The sequence below is a fragment of the Cucurbitaria berberidis genome (assembly GCF_010015615.1).
Source record: "Cucurbitaria berberidis CBS 394.84 unplaced genomic scaffold K460scaffold_2, whole genome shotgun sequence".
Lineage (NCBI taxonomy): Eukaryota > Fungi > Ascomycota > Dothideomycetes > Pleosporales > Cucurbitariaceae > Cucurbitaria > Cucurbitaria berberidis.
Genome location: NW_024468936.1, coordinates 5,720,277 through 5,740,744, shown reverse-complemented (window position 1 = coordinate 5,740,744; position 20,468 = coordinate 5,720,277). Strand labels below are relative to the sequence as shown.

Genomic DNA, 20,468 nt, shown 5'->3' with positions numbered 1-20,468 from the left:
ATAACGATAGCAAACAAAGTCTTCAACTCCATGGAAATTGCACCTCGTTGCCATCGCTCGGTCCACTAGTACCACGCTCTACTGCCTCAGCCATACCTGGAAAGAAGTCTGTCCAAATCCCCTCTTGCATGAGCACATCGGCTTCGACGTGATTCGCGTCGGGCCACATCATGGCGTACACATCATTGATCTGTGTCTGTGGAGACTCTTCTGTGGGATCTCCCAGAATGGGTTCGTTCGGCGTCGCAACAAAATTTTGATCCTGAGCAGCGGCTTGAGGTCGCAAAAACGGGCCACAAAGGCGTTGAATCACATCATAACATTCTTGCGCGCTTGGATTGACTGGCGACATAAGCTGCATAGTGCGCAAGGTTTGGCTGATTTGAAAGCGCCAGCTCGCAGACATGGGCGAAGTGGGCTCGTTGCGCAGGCAGACACAGGGAATAAGCGAAGCTTGGAAAAGGAAATACAAGGCATACCACGCAGACATCCGGGTCGGCGGCGACGAAGCCCAAAAGTCGCTAATTGTAACGATGCTTCCTTCGGCTTCACGGAGACATCGATGGTAAGCCTCGTGAACGGCATCTGGGACGACGCTGCTACCGTCTTGCGACCTCGCTTGTAGTACGCGAAACATCACATATGGCCTGTACATGATGATTCTGAAGTTGCTCACGCGCCACCACATGATGGCGTGGCCAGTTGAGAATCGGGCAGGTATGGATGCATCGCGGCGATACCAAGCAGGCACAGAGGACTCCCATTTCATAATCAACGTGTCGTCCAGCCGAACGAGTTCAGTGGCTGATGGAAAGGGCATCGATATGACCCGCGTGTAGATGTCGTTGGTCAGCATGTGGAACTTGGACTGCATTATGACGGAGCTGTACGTAGTAACTTGGTCTGCTTCGCCCGGAAGAGTCCGCGACAAGTTGGTGAGAGTCCTGTCGGACACATTCAGTGGCAGATGTACTTCGACGTTTTTGTTTGGCCAGGCAAGCGGGCGGCCAAAGGTGACGGCTGCGCCCACGTTGAAGACAAACATGGTCCACCAGACGCGCCTGCGAATCTCCATATTGAGAGGCGAGATGTTCCAGTCATGAAACTCCTTGTGAAGTCCGAGGCCCATGGCCATATGTAGAGCGAGCCCAAGGTAGTTGTAGCCGCTGTTAGGCTTGTTCCGTTTTTGGAGGTAGTTGGACATGAGAGTGAGCGTCTGCACAAGAGTGAGATTGCCCATCTCTAAGCTGTCAATCGACATGTTGGACTTGGCCGCGAGGAAAAGCTTCCGATCCGTGTCCGTGGGGCCCGTTGCTGCCGTGAAATGGCCAACAGCGGCGATCATAAAGGCGAGCGCATGCCAGCTACGCCCGCTGGGACGAGGGATGACTTGTGCGTACTGGGCTCGGAAAGTGTGCTCTTCGACCAGTGGGTATGAGTTGTGGTACAAGCCAAAGTATGCATGGATGGCGGCATCTAGATCCACAGGCTCTAAGTCGAGACTGTCCCACAATGGTGTATATAGGCAGTGTTCACTATACAGTGTAGCCTGAGAGACGGAGCTTGCTAGATTCGGTGCCTTTCGATACGCGTTCTGCGCATCAGGAAGTAGCAATCTCAGCATAGCAGCGCCCGAAGCCACGCCCAAATAGCCCGCTTCGTTCTCATCCACCGTCAGCGAGGCCATGCCATCCACCACCCGCTCGTCTTCCGCTTGGGATGTTTTTGTGGGCGCAGCGTCCGCATCCATCTCGGGTGGGCCATTGTCCTGTGTCTGTTCGTCCCAGCTAAAGTCGGCAGGCCCCGATGGCGGCCCTTCAAGAGGCACCTCTATCGGCGGCTCATCATGGGCGGTCGGATCGGTCGCAGCATCGCTTTCGTTAGGCATTCGTAGATTATTAACATTGACCGTCTCCAGCTGTTGCAGGCGCGCTTCGGCCAGCTGGGCGCGTCGCTCTGCCCGGGCGGCTTGCACTTGTACGCGGCGAAGCTGCTCTTCGACCTGGGTCAGGTGTTTACGCGTCAGTGGCGTCTTGCTATGTCGCTCGTACAGACAATGCCGTCGATTCTTCTTGCAAGGCCCGCACTCGGGCAACGTCTTGTCGCATCGTGCTTTGCGGCGGCGGCACTCATTGCAGGCCTGGTCGCGCTCGCGCTCATCGCGGTCGGGACTGTCGATAATGTTCATAAGCGCCCAGAGTTCCCATGCTGGATGCTAAATATGAACAGTGTGGTCGCTATCGGTGCGATGGTATGCGGTTCACTTGCGATGAATGTCGTGTCGAGTTGGCGTAGTGGATACCTAGGTAAGCGGGGTAAGCTAGGTAATAAACTACTATGTACTTCTACCTCGCAATCAGGCCTCAATCAAACCCAACACTACTTGATTTCGGATGGACCCATGTTCAAGTCTTTCCTTTTTCCAGACATATAAACTACGACAAAGCGACTCCCCAAAGGTTCAACAACTTCATTCTAGTCTGCGTTCTGTGGCAATTAGGTTTTTGGTGAGTTCTCTTGTCTAAGGTTAGCAGCATCAGAAATAATTAATCAATCCCCAGTGTTGTTGTAACACGTATGTACTATTGTACCATGAATCTACCGTCTAGCTTTGGGCTTTCCTTTTCTTCACTTCTGGTAAGTCATCATCCACATCGAGATCTCTCTTCCCATTCATAGCGAGTGTCCTACTCCCACCATTGACTGCATTACTGACCTCCTTCTCAAAAAATCGATTACCTGGCCTCGGGAGGCCTAGATGCTCTCGCAATGTTGTGCCTTCGTACTCCTTTCGGAAAAGTCCCCTTCGTTGCAACTCTGGGACCAGCTTTTGAGTGACTGCGTCCAAGCCCTCAGGCAAGAATGGTAATGTCACCGTAAACCCATCCGATGCTCCTTCTTCCAGCCATTGTTCCATTTCATCGGCCACTGTCTCTGCAGTCCCCACAAACGCAAGACCGGCGTATCCTCCATAACGACCAGCAAGCTGACGGACGGTAAGTCCTTCCGTTTCTGCGAGTTTGATGACGCTGGCACGACTAGTGTGACTCGCATTAGTCGCGGGAAGAGCTTCCTCGGGGGGAAGCGGACCATCCGGATCGAATTTTGACGCATCTGTACCCAGCGAAATCGAAAGTGAGGAAATAGCGCTATCGTAATGTACCAAACTGTCCAACTTCAACCGCTTTTGTTGTGCCTCTTCTACCGAATCACTGATGAGTACCATCGCAGCAGGTAGGATCTTGATGTGATCAGGATTCCTACCGGCGGCTTTCGTACGACCTTTGATATCATCATACAAAAGCTTGCTCGCCTCAAGGTCTCGTGGTGAGCAAAACACCACCTCAGCGGTCTCAGCTGCCAACTGGCGACCAGGCTCCGATTGCCCAGCTTGCACAATGACGGGCCAACCTTGCACTGGCCTTGCAATGTTTAGTGGCCCTTTGACTTTCAGGTCATCGCCCTTGTGATTCAGGGTGTGTATTTTCTCCGGATCAACATAGATGCCACTCTCGGGGTCGCGGACGAACGCATCGTCGGCAAAACTATCCCACAACCCAGTTACTACGTCATAAAACTCTCTTGCACGCTTATACCGCTCGCTGTGCTGCACATGCTCATCAAGTCCAAAGTTCTTGGATGATTCCGGATTGCCTGTCGTAACAATATTCCACGCTGCTCTTCCCTCGCTAAGATGATCCAGACTTGCAAATCGTCGCGCAATATGGTACGGCTCATCGTACGTCGTTGATGCGGTCGCGGCAAGTCCGATCCTTTCCGTCACTTGCGATAATGCCGAGAGCAAAGTGAAGGGCTCGAACGAAGTCACAGTATGGCTGCGCTTCAGCGCTTCGACGGGCATGTTGAGCACGGCAAGGTGATCGGCCATGAAGAACGCATCAAACTTTGCAGCTTCAAGAGCTTGGATGAAGGACTTCAGGTGCTTGAGGTTGAAGTTGGCGTCTGGATAGGCCCCAGGATAACGCCATGCTCCTGTGTGGAGGGAGACGGGGCGCATAAATGCGGTCAGGTGGAGCTGTTTTGAAGACGACATGACACTTTAGGTCTTGCTGCTGTCAAAAGTTGATGTTCTAGAAGCCTTCGAAGGCGTCACTTGAAGGCCTCTATTATGTTCTTACGCCTGCCTGGGGCTTACAAATTCGGCGAAGCGCGCAATCACGACATCGCTGCAAGGTGGGGCATCCGCCCTGGTTCGCAACATCATGATAGTAATCAAAGAGCCAAGAGTATACCACTATTAATGAAATCTTTAGCGTGATAGTAAATCTATTAATTTGTACTACGCGTACAGCTCAAAAAATAACATGCTAAGATATATATGACAGCTAATACGGACAAGTGCCTTTTCTTATCAACTCCTCCAGTACGCACCTTTTTTCAATATCCGTCTTCCCCCGGAAAGAGTTTGGATGGATTTTCTCGATATGATATTTGAGATCAGCTTTTGATGGCCTCAGTTTTTGAGCTTTGTCGCACCTCTTCACAGTGCACCGATAACGGATCCCAGTCGCCCACAGTTCCCACTTTCTCTGGTCGGAACATCGAGCCCGACGATGATCCACGAGTTTCCGCGCCACCTTACGGATATCCTCCTGGACTTCATCACTGGCGCAGTAGTTCTGGGTCAGACGCTTGATCTTATCGAGGGTGCTCTCTTCTCGGCGTTTAAACCCATGTTTCGTAAGCCGGCGTTTCCCTTCTATCTTCCATTCGTCCAGCTTCATGTTCTTCAAACCTTGTTCGCTCGATAGGTTAAATCGCTGGTAATGTACTGCGTCCGAGCTCTCCGTAGTCTCTATGAGTGCCCCCATAGCCGCGTGCTTTTGCTCGGACTCCGTTGCGAGTGCTTTTGTGGCAGTAAAGTACGAAATGACTTTCTTCGGTCCTGAGGGGTGAAGCTTAACAGAATCTGCTTGTCCGGTTCCGATGCTGACGACCAAATTGATAACTGAGGCATTGTTTCCATGCATGGTGGCGACTTCCCAAAATATCTCCTGAACAGGGTTATTCGAGCCGAGCCCACCGTCTCCGAAAGTGTTATTCTGGATAGGAACGGGGTCAAAGTATGTTGGCGCTGCAGTTGTAGCCCGTGCCACTTGCCATATGGGGATGTTATCTGCAGGTCCTGGATTGCGCTCGAAGATATTGTGCCCACCCTTTTTGTTAGGCGTTCCCCAGTGGTCGTAGCTTCTGAAGAGATATGCCCCCGATTGTGTAGGAGCGGCTCGAGTCGTATTGGGAAAGGCGATTCCATCTAATACCTCGTTTCCATACCTAGGCGCCGAGGATTCATCTTTCCAGCGATAGGCTACAACTATACTACTAGCGGTGAGAAGAGGCTACTTGGTGGGCTTGGTTATGCTTACGTCTTGCACAGCTCTCTAGCAGATCCGAAGTAGCCGGCCCCGACAGCTTTCTGTTCTGGCGACGACCGATTCTCCACGACGTTTTCCACGGCTCTCTGGAGTCTCTTGCCATTGTACTTCTCTTTGAACGAGGGCAGGGGACCTCTTATTGAGAACCACCTTGGGTGGCCGAATATCTCGCCTCCGAAGCTTTCATACTCTTCCAAGCATTGGTCGATGCCCATTCTCAATCTTCCAAGCATGATCGCAATGAGACCCCTAATATGTCAGCTAAACGAAAGTGCCGTAGTGAGCCCACTCACCCTGTACTAGTGCCACCAACATAGTCGAAGTAGTGGCAAGGAAGATAGCGACAAGACTCGCCGCCTTTTAAATCTTGCTTACTATCAATGTTGGCAATACCTGGCGATGGGTTTTTCCTTTTGTTGTGAGGAGCAACGTAAGTCTCTGGATGGAAGCTGGAGTCTACCGCAACGTCATCTTGCTTTTCCAAGTCTTCAATCACTTTCATGATTTCCTTAAGGATCAATAGACTGGAATAACCTCTGATCCCTCCACCATCTATTGCAAAGTAAGTAAGGAAATCTGAGACCAGCATAAGCTTAATTACCAAAAGATAAGACTGTCTGTGCCTTCCAACGAGGATCCAGTTGCGAGGAGGCTCGCGAAGCTTGTGTATCTACGGTTCCAGTTCTTTCGCTAATAGGAAGTATCGTAGATCCTGGTACCCTTTGAGCATCATCATCTGTAGTCAGATGCGCTGGACCATTCATGTTCTGGAACTGAACGGTTGATCGTCGCAGGATTCCAGGGCGCGGCTCGTCTGCCGCCGAATTGGCCTCAGGGCTGCCTGGGATCGATCTCTCAATGACGCTGACAGCAGTCACTTCGGTCGCCATGATTTTCTATCGTGGTCCGGTCTCAAAGATTTCAGAGTCAAGGTGACAATATCGATTGAGGTTAATCCAGGTATGCTAGCTGCTATATGAACACCTACCCATCACAAGGCTGAGAGCACGAACCATATATCCTCACAGAGCCGCTTATTTCCAAATCTCCAATGGGACGGCTCTCGTCAAAAACTTGCAGAAAGTGGCTTTGCTTACCCCTCCATCCCTCAGATATTCATGTCAGTTCCCCTCCATATTGATGTTCACTCGCCGGATCAGGCTATCAAGAGCGATGCGCCTCCACAGCAACTACCTCGAGATTGTCCATAGCCTTGTGGCTGGCAGCAAGTGTAGCCTGGCTACTTCTGGCTATAACTAAAATTGTAAGATGAGCACTACCTCCGGTAATTTGATTATTACTAGAATGAATGGGTTGTTATATGTTACCTTTTAAATGTACTTTACTTGCTCGCACGAAGGGTAGCCGTTAGCTGATAACCCCCACGAAGCACAGTTAGATTAACACGCCATAAGCCTAATATGGAGTCATCTTGATGAATTACCAATTGTACCGCCTTTGAGAAATCTTTGTTTTTTTTGGAGAGGGGGGGGGCGATGTTGGGCCACTCATGTCACACCTAAAGTTATCGGAAGTGCCGGGGCAGCCAGGCTGAGCAGCTGAAGATTTAGCCGTGTAAAATGGGGGGCTGCATCGAGGCACCTAAGACTTACCTTGTGGATGCGTTCTCCGACTCGCGTCTTGATATCATTCGCAGACTACTCTACTCTGTCCGCAGAGTTCGCAGTCAAAGCCGAACGATATCCTCCCACGTACTAGAATAGGACGTGATAAAAGCTCACGAGTAAACAAGGGCGTACGTTCGGACTTAGCGGTGTAGACGCCATCACATGCTAACTTCGCGTGCTTACACAGCCACCACCATACTTCACCTGCGCGACTGCGCCTGGAAGTGGCTTCATTGACTCTTATAGCCACACGCTCGAAAACTTTTCTGATGATCTTTATGGATCAGGCATTCTAGTCGGCAAGAAGGCAACAGGGCAACAGGGCAAGGGTTGCCGATACTGAGACAGGGTTGGATGCGAGGGTTGCCTCATGCCATAATCCAGCCATGTGTTGCGAACATGTGTGTTCAATGTGTAACGAGGCCAAAACGGGTCATGCTTGATCTCCTCAGCCTGATCAATTTCGATGCTGGAGTATATAAGATCGCCAGTCGGCTGCTGGTCTCCTGTGTCAATCAATGTCATAGGACGTTGCGATTCATCCGAGACTAGCACAGTAATCAATCGCCGTCCTTTTATCATTTGCCGACTCTTTAGTTGGCTTTTCATTAAATCATACGCTTTTTTGCCCTCAGCGCTCACCACAAATGTTGGCACGCACGATAAGTAAGGGCATACAGACTGCCAACCGAACACGACACGTCGATTTCAGCACAGATAGCGCAATCATGTACGATCCTTTGAACCAAACACTTTTTCAAGGCTCGCGAAAAGCACTCGAATGCGGACGTAAGCAGCCCTCCGCGTTCCCTCATAGTGCACCCCTAAATCATAACCCAGATTACATCGTGGTCCCCATAAACGAATGCAGAACCACAGTCGATATTCGAGTACCCCTAAACAGAATACCGTCCCTACCAAAAGGTGTCCAGGATAAACAAGGCGGTGATGAGCTCGGTGTATACCTCGCGACGGTGGACCTAAGGCGGTTGGGCAAATCGGTCAAAAGCGGTGTACGGGACGGCAAGATAAAGAATGTCTATGTACTAGGATATGTCCCGGACAGGTTGATGTTTGATGCTTGTCCGGAAGATACAGATGATGAGTAGCGAGGGAACCGTAGGTAGTGCTCATTAATTTGGTCTAGAAGCTGAACGAAAGACTGCTACCCTTACCATTTTGTATTGTTTTGTGCCGTTTACTTTATAGGGCTCTTAATGCTCTTCCATATCTAGTACAATTGGATACTCTCCAGGTAGGCTATAGAGGAACGAGTCCCTATATTCATCACATTTCTTACACATAATGATTTAGATTTATAGAAGACTTACCAAAAGTAGGAAGTGTACTAGGCTTAACCAAACCTAAATACTCTAAGCTATCCCTCCTTAACCTTACTATCCAGTATCATGTTTTATATCTACTAGAAATTGACAATCTTAGTAGAATCTTACGCAAGATCCGGCATCGTGGTAGCATTTTACGTTGCCCGCAAAGCAGAAATATAATAGTTGGAAATTCGCCCCGCTGATTAGATCCCGTTTGTTCAAAATTGCTTGGTATCGTGTTGTTCCATTCGTCTCATATGGCTTACTCTTTGCGGATTGCACAGGTACGCCCAAAGGAGCGCGACGTGTACCAGTATGTTGATTGCAAGGAGCTAAACTATCACCCGACTGGAAAGAATGCATCCTGGACTTCTTTCTACCACCTAAGTGGAACCTGGTGGCCAACGCTCAAACATTCCGCGCAAGAGTTACTAATTTCGTTCTCTTTCTTATCCATGCTATTGATCAAAGGATAGGTAGACCGAAGATGGCGGTGTATAGTATCGATGTTCACCTAAAGACGTCGTATTGGAATTTCGTGAAGTTTCCGGACCCGCTCTGAATCCTTTGAGGCGAATGCGAGGTGGTGCAACAATTGAGCCGCAGTGCTGATATTGCGGTATACTTACGTGAGAGCGTGGAATCTCAGCGAGTCACGCGGCGGAGTTCTCTCCGCTTGTGCTTCCCACGTCACACCTAAACCAACGTAAGCCACAGTCAACAACGCGTCAACCCCACTACTCCCACAATTACCACTCACTCCGCCTTCTCTACTACACCTCTATTTCTCCCATCTAGTAGTATCGGGCGTAAGTGACTTATATTGTAAGCCTATGCCTTTCGAAGGCAATGCTCTCGGCGACTATTTTTAGTCGGTGCTGCCAGCCGAATATTTATGGCTGCGCCGAGCATCTTGACCCATCAATTCACACAAATACAATCGTAGTCGCTAAATATTCAGGGATGGCCTTGACAGCAGTGGTAGGCTGTGAAGGGGCGCACAGAGCTTGGACGAGATGGTTGAGATTCATAACACTCTTTTCGTCAAAGGCTTGTTCCTTGGTCTTTCCACTTTTCCCACTTTTCGGCAGCCCTACCTTCAACGTTCCGGTGCCTCTAGTCCTCCATTGTTTCCTGGATATCCGGGGATTGACAGTCCGACGCAGGAATCCCTTGAGTAGCCGCATTGACCGTTAGTAGCTGGAAGTGGAGTTCAGAGACGATTAGTCGCTTGGATGGCGTACAACAAGAATGATGGAGAACTCTATCAGGGGCATCAACTAGAGGATCTGCCTCCTCCTACGCAGTCCGTAAGTACTCTTCCTCCTGATTTCGGCATCTGAGCACTAATCGAACGGTCTATCAGTTCCAATACCATGCTCCTCCACCCGATGAGGACGACGCGGGCCAACACCTGCTAAATCCTACCCTCACTCACGGCAATGAGCCGTCCCGATACGAGACAGCGTCTCCATCTTCAGTATACAGCCTAAGCGAGACCTACTCCTCAGTGCGCCCTCCGCCTACAGAGTACGGCGTCGGTGAACAGTACGGCACATACAATGGTGGTTATGCCCCAGGGGCTCCGTCTCCGTCTCCCGAGGACAGCTGGGTCCAGCGGCAGCAGACGGTCCGTAAGCCAGGTGGCGCGAAGCGTTCCAAGACGCGCAAGGTCAAGCTCGTTCAGGGCTCAATTCTCAGCACCGACTACCCCGTACCAAGTGCAGTACAGAATGCTGTTGAGCCTCGCTACCGCAATGCCGGGGGTGCTTTCGACGAGGAGTTCACAAAGATGCGCTACACCGCTGCCACCTGTGATCCAAACGATTTCACCCTCTCAAACGGCTTTAACCTTCGCCCGCGCATGTACGGTCGTCACACGGAGCTCCTTATTGCGATCACGTATTACAATGAGGATAAAACTCTTTTAGCTCGTACCCTCCACGGAACGATGCGTAATATTCGCGACATTGTCAATCTCAAGAAATCGCAGTTCTGGAACACTGGTGGCCCTGCTTGGCAAAAGATTGTCGTATGTCTGGTGTTTGATGGTATCGATAACGTCGACAAGGATGTGTTTGACGTTCTCGCGACGGTCGGCATCTACCAAGACGGTATCCTCAAGAAGGACGTGAATGGCAAGGAGACGGTTGCACATATCTTCGAGTACACTAGCCAGATCTCAGTCACGCCTGAGCACCAGCTTGTTCGGCCTGGCGCCGATGAAAGTGCTTCGAATCTACCACCAGTGCAGTTCATCTTCTGTCTCAAGCAGAAGAATAGTAAGAAGATCAACTCTCACCGATGGCTATTCAATGCTTTCGGTAGGATCTTGAATCCAGAGGTTGCCATCCTGATTGACGCTGGTACGAAGCCAGGCCCTCGTTCCTTACTCTCGCTCTGGGAGGCCTTCTACAACGATAAGGATCTTGGCGGCGCGTGTGGTGAGATTCATGCCATGCTCGAAGGTGGAAAGGCGCTGCTAAATCCGTTGGTCGCCATTCAAAACTTCGAGTACAAGATATCCAATGTCTTGGACAAGCCTCTTGAGAGTGCGTTTGGTTATGTGAGCGTCCTTCCAGGCGCATTTTCGGCATATCGTTTCCGAGCTATTATGGGCCGTCCGCTAGAGCAGTATTTTCATGGTGATCACACACTGTCGAAGATACTTGGCAAGAAAGGTATTGATGGAATGAACATCTTCAAGAAGAACATGTTTTTGGCTGAGGATCGAATCCTCTGCTTCGAGCTGGTGGCAAAGGCTGGTAAGTGGTGTGAAGTAGCAACTACACCCGAGACATATACTAACTCATGCTTAGGGCAAAAATGGCATCTCTCATATGTCAAAGCCTCCAAAGGTGAAACAGATGTCCCTAATGGAGTTCCCGAGTTCATTGGCCAACGCCGAAGATGGCTTAACGGATCCTTCGCTGCGTCTCTTTACTCCATCATGCACTTTAGCAGGCTTTACTCTTCCGGGCATGGCATTATCCGTCTCATGTTCTTACACATTCAACTCGCTTACAACATCGCCAACGTCGTGTTCACCTGGTTCTCGCTCGCCTCGTACTACCTCACAACAACCGTCATTATGGACCTTGTCGGTACACCTCAACCCCTAGCTCAGTATCACGGCTGGCCCTTCGGAGACAAAGTAACGCCTATATTGAATCACGTCATCGCCTACATCTACGTCGCCTTTCTTATCCTGCAATTTATCCTCGCCCTTGGAAATCGTCCTAAAGGTTCACGACACAGCTACATGGCCTCTTTCATCGTTTTCGGTGTCATACAGGCTTACATCCTCGTCTTGACCACCTACCTCGTCTACCGCGCCTTTAGCACAAAACCTATCGAGGATCAGATCTCGTTCGAATCGGGCAAGGCCTTCTTCGACTCATTCTTTGGCGGAAAAACAGGTGTTGCAGGTTTGATTCTCATCGCGCTAATCACGATTTACGGTCTCAATTTCGTCGCAAGCTTCTTGTACCTCGATCCTTGGCACATGTTCCATTCCTTCCCTCAGTACCTTGTGCTTATGAGCACGTATATCAATGTTCTCATGGTGTATGCGTTCAACAACTGGCATGATGTCAGTTGGGGTACCAAGGGAAGCGACGTCGCTGAGTCATTACCTTCGGCGAACGTTGTGAAAGGAGAGGCTGCAGTTGTTGAAGAGGAGATAGTAGAGCAGGAAGACATTGACGAGAAGTTTGAGAAGGTTGTGAAACGAGCATTGACGCCGAGTAAGAGCGGGGACGGGAAACCAGCAGTAAAGGACACGGAGGACTCGTACAAGAGTTTCCGCACTGGTTTGGTTTACTCATGGCTGCTGTCGAATATTCTGTTGATCATTGGAGTAACGAGCGATGATTTCAAAACCATCGGTGTCGGGGTACGTCAAAACCATTCTCTCATCAACTAACATCCTGCCGCGTATAATTGTGCTAACCAATGGTCTAGGAGGCTTCGAAAACAAGAACACCCATCTACTTCCGCATTTTGCTCTACGCCACTGCTATTTTGTCTATCATCCGCTTCATTGGATTCTTGTACTTCCTAGGAAGAACAGGTTGCGTATGGGTGACGAGGAAGAGATGAGTGGGTGTGAGCGTATAGAAGGTTCATGGCTACCTATAGATCTAGAGTGTAGCCCATGGATGGCCTAGAAGTACCCAGGACGGTGCTTTTGCCAAAAGAGGAGTCGGCGTGCGATGGTAGTTGAGAGTGGTGAATGTCGGTTTGACTTACTGGTTAAGCGTGCCGGCAATGTTTGCATCACCCGAGAATGTTATGTGGACGCTGGCTGTTGGCAAGCTCCATTCTAGTGGGCTTCGCTTTGTAACATAGCTTGTTTTTACCACCATTTTACGTCTCGCGTCCTGTCTTTCTCGTTATGCAGCAACATCATCTAACACATCCTGGTGAAACTAATCAGGTGTCTTCTTCTAATTTCTGCCACCAATGCCCTTTCCTGCTGTATATCCGACTCATGTTGTAACGCATTGGGTTGGATGTTGCACCAATTTCCTAATCGACCTTTTACCGTTGTAGCTCTCATCGATCCGCACTGTCTGAAATCAAAGTAGTGCATGAACCAAGTCGCTAGGGCGCGACCTATAGTAACATTTTATGTTCATATTGGCTGTTTTTTAAAACTTGCGTTATTCCCTACATTTTTATGCGATCTGGAATGCATGCACGCGAAACGAGGTAGTGACAACGCAATATGTATACGTACACAGTATTTCAATCGCCGTCCACCTAATCTCACCCCCATTTTGCGACCTCGAATTTCCACGTTTCTTCTTGTCTCGCCTCAATACATTTAATTGTTCGGAATCTTCTTGCGGAAAAGTCCATCTCGATAAGTTCGTTCAGCTCCCCAAACGTCCACCTCTTCAGTCGTGGCATTTATCATTCACGGTGTAATGGTCATTTTAATAGTCCAACGACGGCGAGATATCAGTGCTGGCCCTGGTTCATTGCGGCCTCTCTGGTTAGGGCGAGACTCGTAGAATGAAAGCATCACATTTCGGAACGGACTTAACAGCTGATCTATCGAGAACGGCAGCACTCTAGTCGACGCACGTTAATAATTTAATAGGCCTTACAAAGATAAGCTTTCCCGTAGGGTGCGGCGGGCCGAGCGGGAGCAAGCGACTTGTATACCATAATTAGTCGGATTCAAACATTGGAACCCCCCACATGTCGAAGACTATTATCATCCTTGATCAATTCAGGATATAGCTAGTGGGCCAGGATTTAGCCATTTCAGGCTAAATTGCCGACCCTCGCTCGTGGATACCTGCAGTTGGTCAAGTGAACAATTTGAAGAGATGTTGAACATTTACTGGTTGCAATCAGGGAGATGTTCTAGGGATGTGTCATATTAGAGATTTGCACGAAGAGAGGCTATTGGAATCGAAAGTTTCTTATTGTATTACGTCTACGTCTACTGCAGCACTGCAAGCTCACCTATTGCTTCGCAGCAGCCGCAGCCTCCTTCTCCTTCTTTTTCCTCTCTATCTCCGCCATCTTTAATGCCTTCTTCAGGGCATTCTTTGTCATTGGCTTACCATCGGAGTCCAGCGTGGTCGCACCCTCGGTCTTCTCTTCTGCCTTCTCTACCTTGGGCTTTGTGGGATTCGGGTTGCCCTTCCACTCAAGTCTCCGTGGCCGTAGGAACTCTTCAAGATCTTCGTCTGTGACCTTCGCCCTCGCTTCTTGAAACCCTTTGACGTATTGCGACATCATATCAATGCACTCTTTCTTCATCTCGCCGGTCAACAGCTCACCCTTTCGGTACTCGTCCGCGAGTCGCGTGAGCTTCTCATCGTCGTCTTCGAAGTAGGCGAGGTATTGATATGGGACATCAACGTCGGGGTTGCCGCCCTTCTCGCGGTGCAGCTCAAGTGTCTCTTGGCCCCCAGAGAAAGCATTGTTGTTGATCTTTTTCTTGACCTGCTTTTCGGTGTCGCTCATGAATATGGCGGAGTTGGGATCAGACGCGCTCATTTTTCCGCCTGCGCCTTGTAGTGCAGTCAAAAACTTGGAGTGGATGAGCGCGGGCTTTGGTGAGGGAAGTTCCATTCTGCTGCAATTTTCACGCACGAGGCGGAAGTACGGATCTTGGTCGATGGCACAGGGTATGAGGCATGGTATGGCTGCCAGCTTCTTTGAGCGGTGATAAGTCTTTATGTCGTCTCCCCAGATAAAGGGGTATGATGAGGCGAAGGCAGCAACGCACTGCTTTGCAGCAAATGCATTGCTACCGATGTTCGTTGAGCCGTGGAAGCCGAACGCGCCGCGCACTTGGTTATTCGTAATCAGCTTCTCAAATTCGGTAGCGTTAAGGCTGAAGTGCCTGTTGTAGCCTGATGATAAGAATTCGGAATCGATGTATATGAACGTCTTCTTGACGTCGAAGCCGATAGAAATGATGTCTTTGGCATTCTGCCTTGCGAACTCATACACCTCGCTCTGCTTGAGTTTCTCTTTGAAAAGAAACTTTTCGTCGTCCGTCAACATGATGACGAGTGGTACATCGAAGACGTCCTGCAGCCACTTTGTGAATTCGAAAGGTATCGTGTGGCCAATGTGCATGGCATCGCTGCTCGGGCCGCGGCCGGTGTAGAGGAGGAAATCTTCTCCTCGCTCATATGTGTCTAGAATGAGCTCCAGATCTCGGTGCGAGAAGAACAATCGTCGCCGTAGCCAGCGATGCGGCTTGTGTCCTGTGACGCGCTCGAAGCGCTCCAGAAGTGCATCGTCTACGAGCTTCGTCGCCCACTGCTGCGAGATCTTGACATAGTCGAATTCTTTGACATTGCCGTCGTCGTCAACGGCGGCTTGCACGTCCCATGGATTGATTTCCTGCTCGGTTGCTTTGGATACGGGCTGGGTCGCAGTGTCCGCGACGGAGAGGGCGGCGACTGAGGGCGGCTCGGGCTCAGTCATGCTTGGCGCAGTAAATGTGGTGAGAGTATTATGATTATGGGAGGGTAGCAGGGCGCGGTGGCATACGTCCGCTATAATATTGACTCAAACAATGAGCAAAGACCCCCGCCGCAATTTGGATCGCTGCCCCGCACTGTGCCACACCTTGCTCAGCCACATCGGCGGAAGCGGACAGGAATTCCGACGAGGAGGCAAAACTCGTGACGGACGTCAGAGCTCCAGATGCTTCTGCTGTCGTCACGCTGCCTAACTTCACTCCTTCCACCCCCCTTCAGCGACCCGATTGCCTGTCGAATTGTGAAGGAGTATTTGCATACACTTGACAATGCCACTTCGTCACCTAAGATAGTGAAACGCGCATCACAGGTGGCTCAGAGCTCCTTACTTACACACCCTCGACTACAACGACCGAGCAACTCTATATCAGGCTGCAAATCCTCGAACTCCAATATATTAGAAGAGAGAAAGAGGAAACATGGTCAAATTCTATTCGTCCAGCGAGACCTACGCGTACCCTTTCCCCGCGGTAACCCTCGCCTACTTCCTCCGCTACCCGAACCCCTACTCCACACATGTGCTCTCCACCGACACCATCTCGCGACACTACGACCCCGAAGCACAGCGCTTGACCACAATCCGTCTACATCTTAAGCGCTCAAAACTGCCCTCTGCTGTGCTTAAGCTTCTGCCTCGCTCGCTACTCGGTGCTTCGGCCAGCGGAGACACACAATCTTACATTCTCGAGAAGAGCGTTGTGGATGTCAAGGAGGGATGGATGGACACCGAGTCACGGAATCTGGAGTGGACGGGTGTGCTGTCGGTTGTTGAGCGACAGATGTTCAAGCGTCCTGCACCGCCAGCGGTGCCGAACGAGGAAACCATATGGCAGGGCATGGAAGGTGCAGCACGACGACACGGCTTTATCAATTTTGGTGGCATGGGCGCTGGTGCCAAGGTCGAAGATTCGGGCGAAACCACGGACGTGACGAGCTCGGTCACACTACATAGTCACATCGGCGAGGCGTGGAAGAAGAAGCGCGAGGCTGCCCGCGAGGGCGCGGTCGAAGAGGAACAGCCACAGAAGGTGGGTTTCTTGAGAAGCTGGGGTACAGCCGCTCTTCAGCGCAACATCGAGAAGATCGGCCTTACTCGTGCTCAGCGAAGCCAGCCGAATGCGCGAGAGGGCATGAAGGTGGTGCTGGAGCGCATGCGAGAAGGCGGTCTCGTGGCTGTATTGGACGGCATGCGTCAAGACAGAGAAGCCATTCTCGCCGGTCGTCCTCTAGCACTCCCACGTCGAGGGGACAACGAGTAAGACCCCAACAACTCCACAAGTGATACTCGTGTTGCGCATGGTGTTCTTGGGAAAAATCTAAAAAAGACCTTTCATGGTCACGGAACAAACGTTATTTTAGCGACGGCGCAATGGTTTCTCTCCCTACTTGGCCTCTTCCTCCACCACCCTTCGCTTCTACCAATTGGCTGAGTCGGGTCCTGTTTACTACGGCTTATTTTTCGCATTCCTGCCTCGTTCACAAAGCAATGAGTTTCAGTAGCAGGCGGTCTTTTGTATTATAACGACCTGTGTCGGCATACCATGTACGACCACGAAGTAAAAGCAAATGAAACAATTCAAAATATAAACGTTTAGTATTTGACTTCTATGGCTGTTTACGCTGATAATCATCTGATTAGCATCTGAAAATATATATAATATTGAACATTATAAGCGATACAACACTAAAACGACAAAGCGTAAGATCCGTTGGGTATCATATATCCGTCTAAACCACACGAAGAATAATAATTAGAGAGAGGTCACATCGCCATCCCCATTCCGCCTAACTGTCCCATATCGGACCAAAGGCCCTCAGCCCCCTCCTCTCCAAACCTCCCACCACTGCTTTCGTGACAACATCATTACTTAGCACAAACACTGCCTCGGCCTGTATCTCTTTGGCCATTCCCCATGCCACCTCTAGCAAATTCGGTCGCCCCATCTCAGATGTGTCGATGATGAGGGCATCAGAGTCCGCCTTGTGGACGAGGGAGAGGATTTTAGGGCCGAAGGTGGCTTGTGGGGAGCGGGTACTCCAGACAAGACGTGCGAACTGCGTTGGAGGACGGTCTAGGAGAGACGAGAGGCTGGGACCGATGCCAGACCCCGTTGTCACGATTAGGACGCGGGGGAATAGACAAGAGAGGGAGAGGACGCCTGCCTTTGGATGGCTCTTGACCCAGAATCTCATTTCCACACCGGCTTCTGTTTGCAAGTCCTTCTCGCTTCCCAATTGGCTTTTCGTAATGGCGTTTTGCACCGTGTTTCGCATTTGGGCGTGTTGAATGATGTTCTTCGTCCAGTCTCCAGCGTCGGAGATGACCATGCTAGCACCTAGCTCGTTTGGGTCGGTAGAAGGAAATGTAGCGAAAGGGTGCCACTCGCGAAGTGGAGAAGAAGAAATGCTCAGACAAGAGAATTTATATACTTGGTTTGGAAAGGAGAGCTGGAGGGCATGCGAGGAGAGTGGGTGCGCGGTAAAAGTCCAGCGGCGGAGGCGAAGCCAGGGGTAGATGATGAGGAGAGTCATGATGGAGAGGTTCCAGAAGGTCGGCGTGCGAAGAAGACAAGCTCCTATGGTTTGAGAAGGTTCCGAATGTGCCGACTTGTTGTGTGCGAGGAGGAGAAGCTGGGCCCAAAACAGGCCGATAGAGGTCCAGCCCAGGAAACGGTGCGTCAGCTCGAACGTGTCATGGTATTTGGCGCGTATAATCGGAAAAGCCAGCATCAGGATTGATATCAAAAGAAGTAGTATCATCCATGTGATGACGATGACGGGAAAGGTAAGCGAGGTTTCTTTCATGGAAGTCCAGCTCAAGACTCCAGTAAAGATGAGCCACCACAGGGTCCCCGCGACTGCCGCACCACTGTGAATGCCGCCATAGCAATACACTCTCGACATGATGGTCCTGATGCTCAGCGGTAGAAACCACGGGACCAACCACGCAGTTCGGAAAAGTAGATTAACGACGCAGTCCTGTCGTATGAAAAGTGCGAGAAGGAAGTTGGATGATGCGAAAGTTGCGAGAGTGTCGAGGTGGATGATGTTGTAGGGGTTGTAGGAGTGATGTTGGAGTAGGATGATGAGGCCAACGAGGTTGAGCAGAAAGACGAGGGTAAAGAGACGTCGATAGACGGTGAAGAGGCTATACCGGAGATGACGGACAATTCGTATGCATCTGTTAGGTGGGGAGGGTGCTTGTGCTTGCTGTGTCCTGGCAGTGCTTCGAGAAGCGTCTGGGGAAGTCGCAGAAGGGCCGAGAGTTGATGCATCGTTGCTGGTACAGCGTCGAGAAGGGACGAGATGGAGGGCTTTCTCGAGATCAATGACTTCTTCGTAGGAGGGTGGCAGCAAAAACTGGTCTGGATCAAAGTCCAACGCGGGCGGGAATGAGGGAACAGGTAGCGATAGGGTGCTTTGGTCAACCTGGCGGTGTTTGTTGCTAGCCGGCATTCTTCTCCTCCTCCACCAATGCTCGTACTCGCAGCGGATACTCGCAGAGGTGTCCATTCCGCGCACTGTTTGCTGTATGACCTTGTGAGACGTGATGGGCCGTAGGGAGCCGTAGGAAGGAACGTTGCGGGATGGGTTGTGCAAACCAAACCGGGTAAAGGAAAGGTAATGTTTATACTGTGGGCAAACTCGGTCGCAGACCAGCAACCTGGATAAACAAGCCGTTCTCGCAGAAACCTGTTGGGTGCTAGCACACGCTGCCGGCTGGAAGAAGCGGCAAGGAGGGCAAGTGACGAAATGAGAGGGGACACAAGAACGAGTGGATGCTATGGACTTGCCTCAGCCATGGTGTGTCGGATCATCGGCATGCCCAAAGGGGGAACTACAGTTTGACTTTTGCCCACGTGGAATGCATTCTGGGAAGGCACGACAGATGTCTTGCATATCAGTGAAGCAGCCCCCGTCTCCACTTGTGCATGGTAGGCAAGAGCCCTCCACCCAGACGCGTCCAGCTCGACCACGGCCAGGAAGGGGCGCATCTTGCCTCTGTTGGTGGGTGTTGTCATGGGTAATTGATAGCCAGGTGTTTTGTTGGTGGGGGAGAATGTAGTCGGGGAGAATGAGCCTGGCTCACACCCATGGGACTCGCCTCGTGTTGTGTTGTGTTGTTGTGCATCGCGCGCGATTGGATTTTTGCTGAGATGAATCAACCCCATTCCAGGGTCCTTGGCGGCATGACGATGTTGTCATGGCCATAACCCCTGGGAACTACCACGCAACAAATTGCCCTGGGCTTCACAAGATGCCCGCGGCGTCCTGGACGATGGCAAAGCTCGGGCCCTGGGTGAGTGTTGTACACGCTGCGTGTCCAGATGCGGGGCGCATCGGCGCTGCAGACGCAGTGCAGCAACTACCTACTAGGTACGCGCGTTGTATCCAAACAAGTGCTGCAAGGTACACACGCCACGGTTGCTAGCCACCGCTTCGCAGGACCAGTGTGTTTCCAAAGCTTTCCCAAACGAGCCTGTGACGGTCGCAGGTTGGGGATCAAGTTAGGCCGTGCAAGGTGCTAGGGAGAGAAAGAGTCACCTCGATCCATTTGCCTCCAAACTACGCAAACCAAAAAAAAACCCTCGCATGGCCCAGGTCGCAGGCACTAGCAGATGGCGTCAAGTATATTCGTCCTACCTGCCCACCCGCATGTTTGATGTTTCGCGCCCTCATCGACATCAACCAGTGCGCGCGGATCTAACGATCTAACGCACCGCATCGTCTTGGTCTTGCGTGTGTGAGCACGCTATTCTCCCTCAACCGGGTAGTTGGGTCCTTGTGAGCCTGGCTCGTTACACGCAAGGGACACTCAAGCCAGCTTAGGTCGAGTCTCTTGTGCGCATCTGCGAGAGCCTGTTGTACCAAAGTGAGCAGAGTTTTCAACTCGCTGCATTAGTTCCCTAAGCGTTCTGACGTTTCGGTACATTGCCGATCTTGAGGCTGTCGATGCATGTCGATGCGCCGTGTCACCCACAAACGGCCGCCGTGGAACCACATGCAGGCGTGTTTATGTTTGAGTGCATCATCATCTGGATTCGTCCATCTGGGGTCTTGTGTCCTGACACGACAGCTATCGTGGTGCCTGTTTGAGCC

The 20,468-nt window shown here is 50.9% G+C and overlaps 7 protein-coding genes across 7 annotated transcripts; 2 read left to right on the top strand and 5 right to left on the bottom strand.

Annotated features, from left to right (window-relative positions):
* Positions 1 to 22: 22 nt before the first annotated feature.
* On the bottom strand, positions 23 to 2,188 carry K460DRAFT_415510 (uncharacterized protein; the record flags this gene model as incomplete). Its single annotated transcript, XM_040937738.1, has 1 exon — positions 23 to 2,188. The coding sequence occupies one exon, from the start codon at positions 2,186 to 2,188 to the stop codon at positions 23 to 25; it is 2,166 nt and encodes a 721-aa protein (XP_040791637.1).
* Positions 2,189 to 2,479: 291 nt separating this feature from the next.
* On the bottom strand, positions 2,480 to 4,099 carry K460DRAFT_364985 (alkanesulfonate monooxygenase). The gene has a single exon (XM_040933101.1). The coding sequence runs from the start codon at positions 4,052 to 4,054 to the stop codon at positions 2,606 to 2,608; it is 1,449 nt and encodes a 482-aa protein (XP_040791636.1). The 5' UTR covers positions 4,055 to 4,099; the 3' UTR covers positions 2,480 to 2,605.
* A 247-nt stretch (positions 4,100 to 4,346) lies between these two features.
* Positions 4,347 to 5,985, bottom strand: K460DRAFT_278913 (FabD/lysophospholipase-like protein; the record flags this gene model as incomplete). The annotated part of the gene is made up of 5 exons (XM_040928291.1): positions 4,347 to 5,137; positions 5,334 to 5,335; positions 5,388 to 5,645; positions 5,690 to 5,753; positions 5,790 to 5,985. The coding sequence occupies 5 exons, from the start codon at positions 5,983 to 5,985 to the stop codon at positions 4,347 to 4,349; spliced, it is 1,311 nt and encodes a 436-aa protein (XP_040791635.1).
* Positions 5,986 to 9,092: 3,107 nt separating this feature from the next.
* Positions 9,093 to 12,717, top strand: K460DRAFT_364982 (glycosyltransferase family 2 protein). Its single transcript, XM_040933100.1, is given in 5 exon segments — positions 9,093 to 9,662; positions 9,719 to 11,118; positions 11,135 to 11,137; positions 11,179 to 12,247; positions 12,316 to 12,717. The coding sequence occupies 5 exon segments, from the start codon at positions 9,588 to 9,590 to the stop codon at positions 12,451 to 12,453; spliced, it is 2,685 nt and encodes an 894-aa protein (XP_040791634.1). The 5' UTR covers positions 9,093 to 9,587; the 3' UTR covers positions 12,454 to 12,717.
* Positions 12,718 to 13,770: 1,053 nt separating this feature from the next.
* K460DRAFT_364981 (tryptophanyl-tRNA synthetase) lies at positions 13,771 to 15,385 on the bottom strand. The gene has a single exon (XM_040933099.1). It carries the CDS (start codon positions 15,310 to 15,312, stop codon positions 13,831 to 13,833), a length of 1,482 nt encoding a protein of 493 aa, XP_040791633.1. The 5' UTR covers positions 15,313 to 15,385; the 3' UTR covers positions 13,771 to 13,830.
* Positions 15,386 to 15,547: 162 nt separating this feature from the next.
* K460DRAFT_364980 (uncharacterized protein) lies at positions 15,548 to 16,941 on the top strand. The gene has a single exon (XM_040933098.1). It carries the CDS (start codon positions 15,788 to 15,790, stop codon positions 16,625 to 16,627), a length of 840 nt encoding a protein of 279 aa, XP_040791632.1. The 5' UTR covers positions 15,548 to 15,787; the 3' UTR covers positions 16,628 to 16,941.
* Positions 16,942 to 17,153: 212 nt separating this feature from the next.
* Positions 17,154 to 18,881, bottom strand: K460DRAFT_280950 (uncharacterized protein; the record flags this gene model as incomplete). Its single annotated transcript, XM_040928451.1, has 1 exon — positions 17,154 to 18,881. The coding sequence occupies one exon, from the start codon at positions 18,879 to 18,881 to the stop codon at positions 17,154 to 17,156; it is 1,728 nt and encodes a 575-aa protein (XP_040791631.1).
* Positions 18,882 to 20,468: the final 1,587 nt, after the last annotated feature.

Excerpts from the sequence above, each read along its gene's own strand:
- K460DRAFT_364985 (XM_040933101.1), bottom strand. The coding sequence starts at position 4,054 with ATGTCGTCTTCAAAACAGCTCCACCTGACCGCATTTATGCGCCCCGTC.
- K460DRAFT_364982 (XM_040933100.1), top strand. The coding sequence starts at position 9,588 with ATGGCGTACAACAAGAATGATGGAGAACTCTATCAGGGGCATCAACTA. Across the intron at positions 9,663-9,718 it reads TGCCTCCTCCTACGCAGTCC|TTCCAATACCATGCTCCTCC; the intron begins GTAAGTACTCTT and ends ACGGTCTATCAG. Across the intron at positions 12,248-12,315 it reads TCAAAACCATCGGTGTCGGG|GAGGCTTCGAAAACAAGAAC; the intron begins GTACGTCAAAAC and ends CCAATGGTCTAG.
- K460DRAFT_364981 (XM_040933099.1), bottom strand. The coding sequence starts at position 15,312 with ATGACTGAGCCCGAGCCGCCCTCAGTCGCCGCCCTCTCCGTCGCGGAC.
- K460DRAFT_364980 (XM_040933098.1), top strand. The coding sequence starts at position 15,788 with ATGGTCAAATTCTATTCGTCCAGCGAGACCTACGCGTACCCTTTCCCC.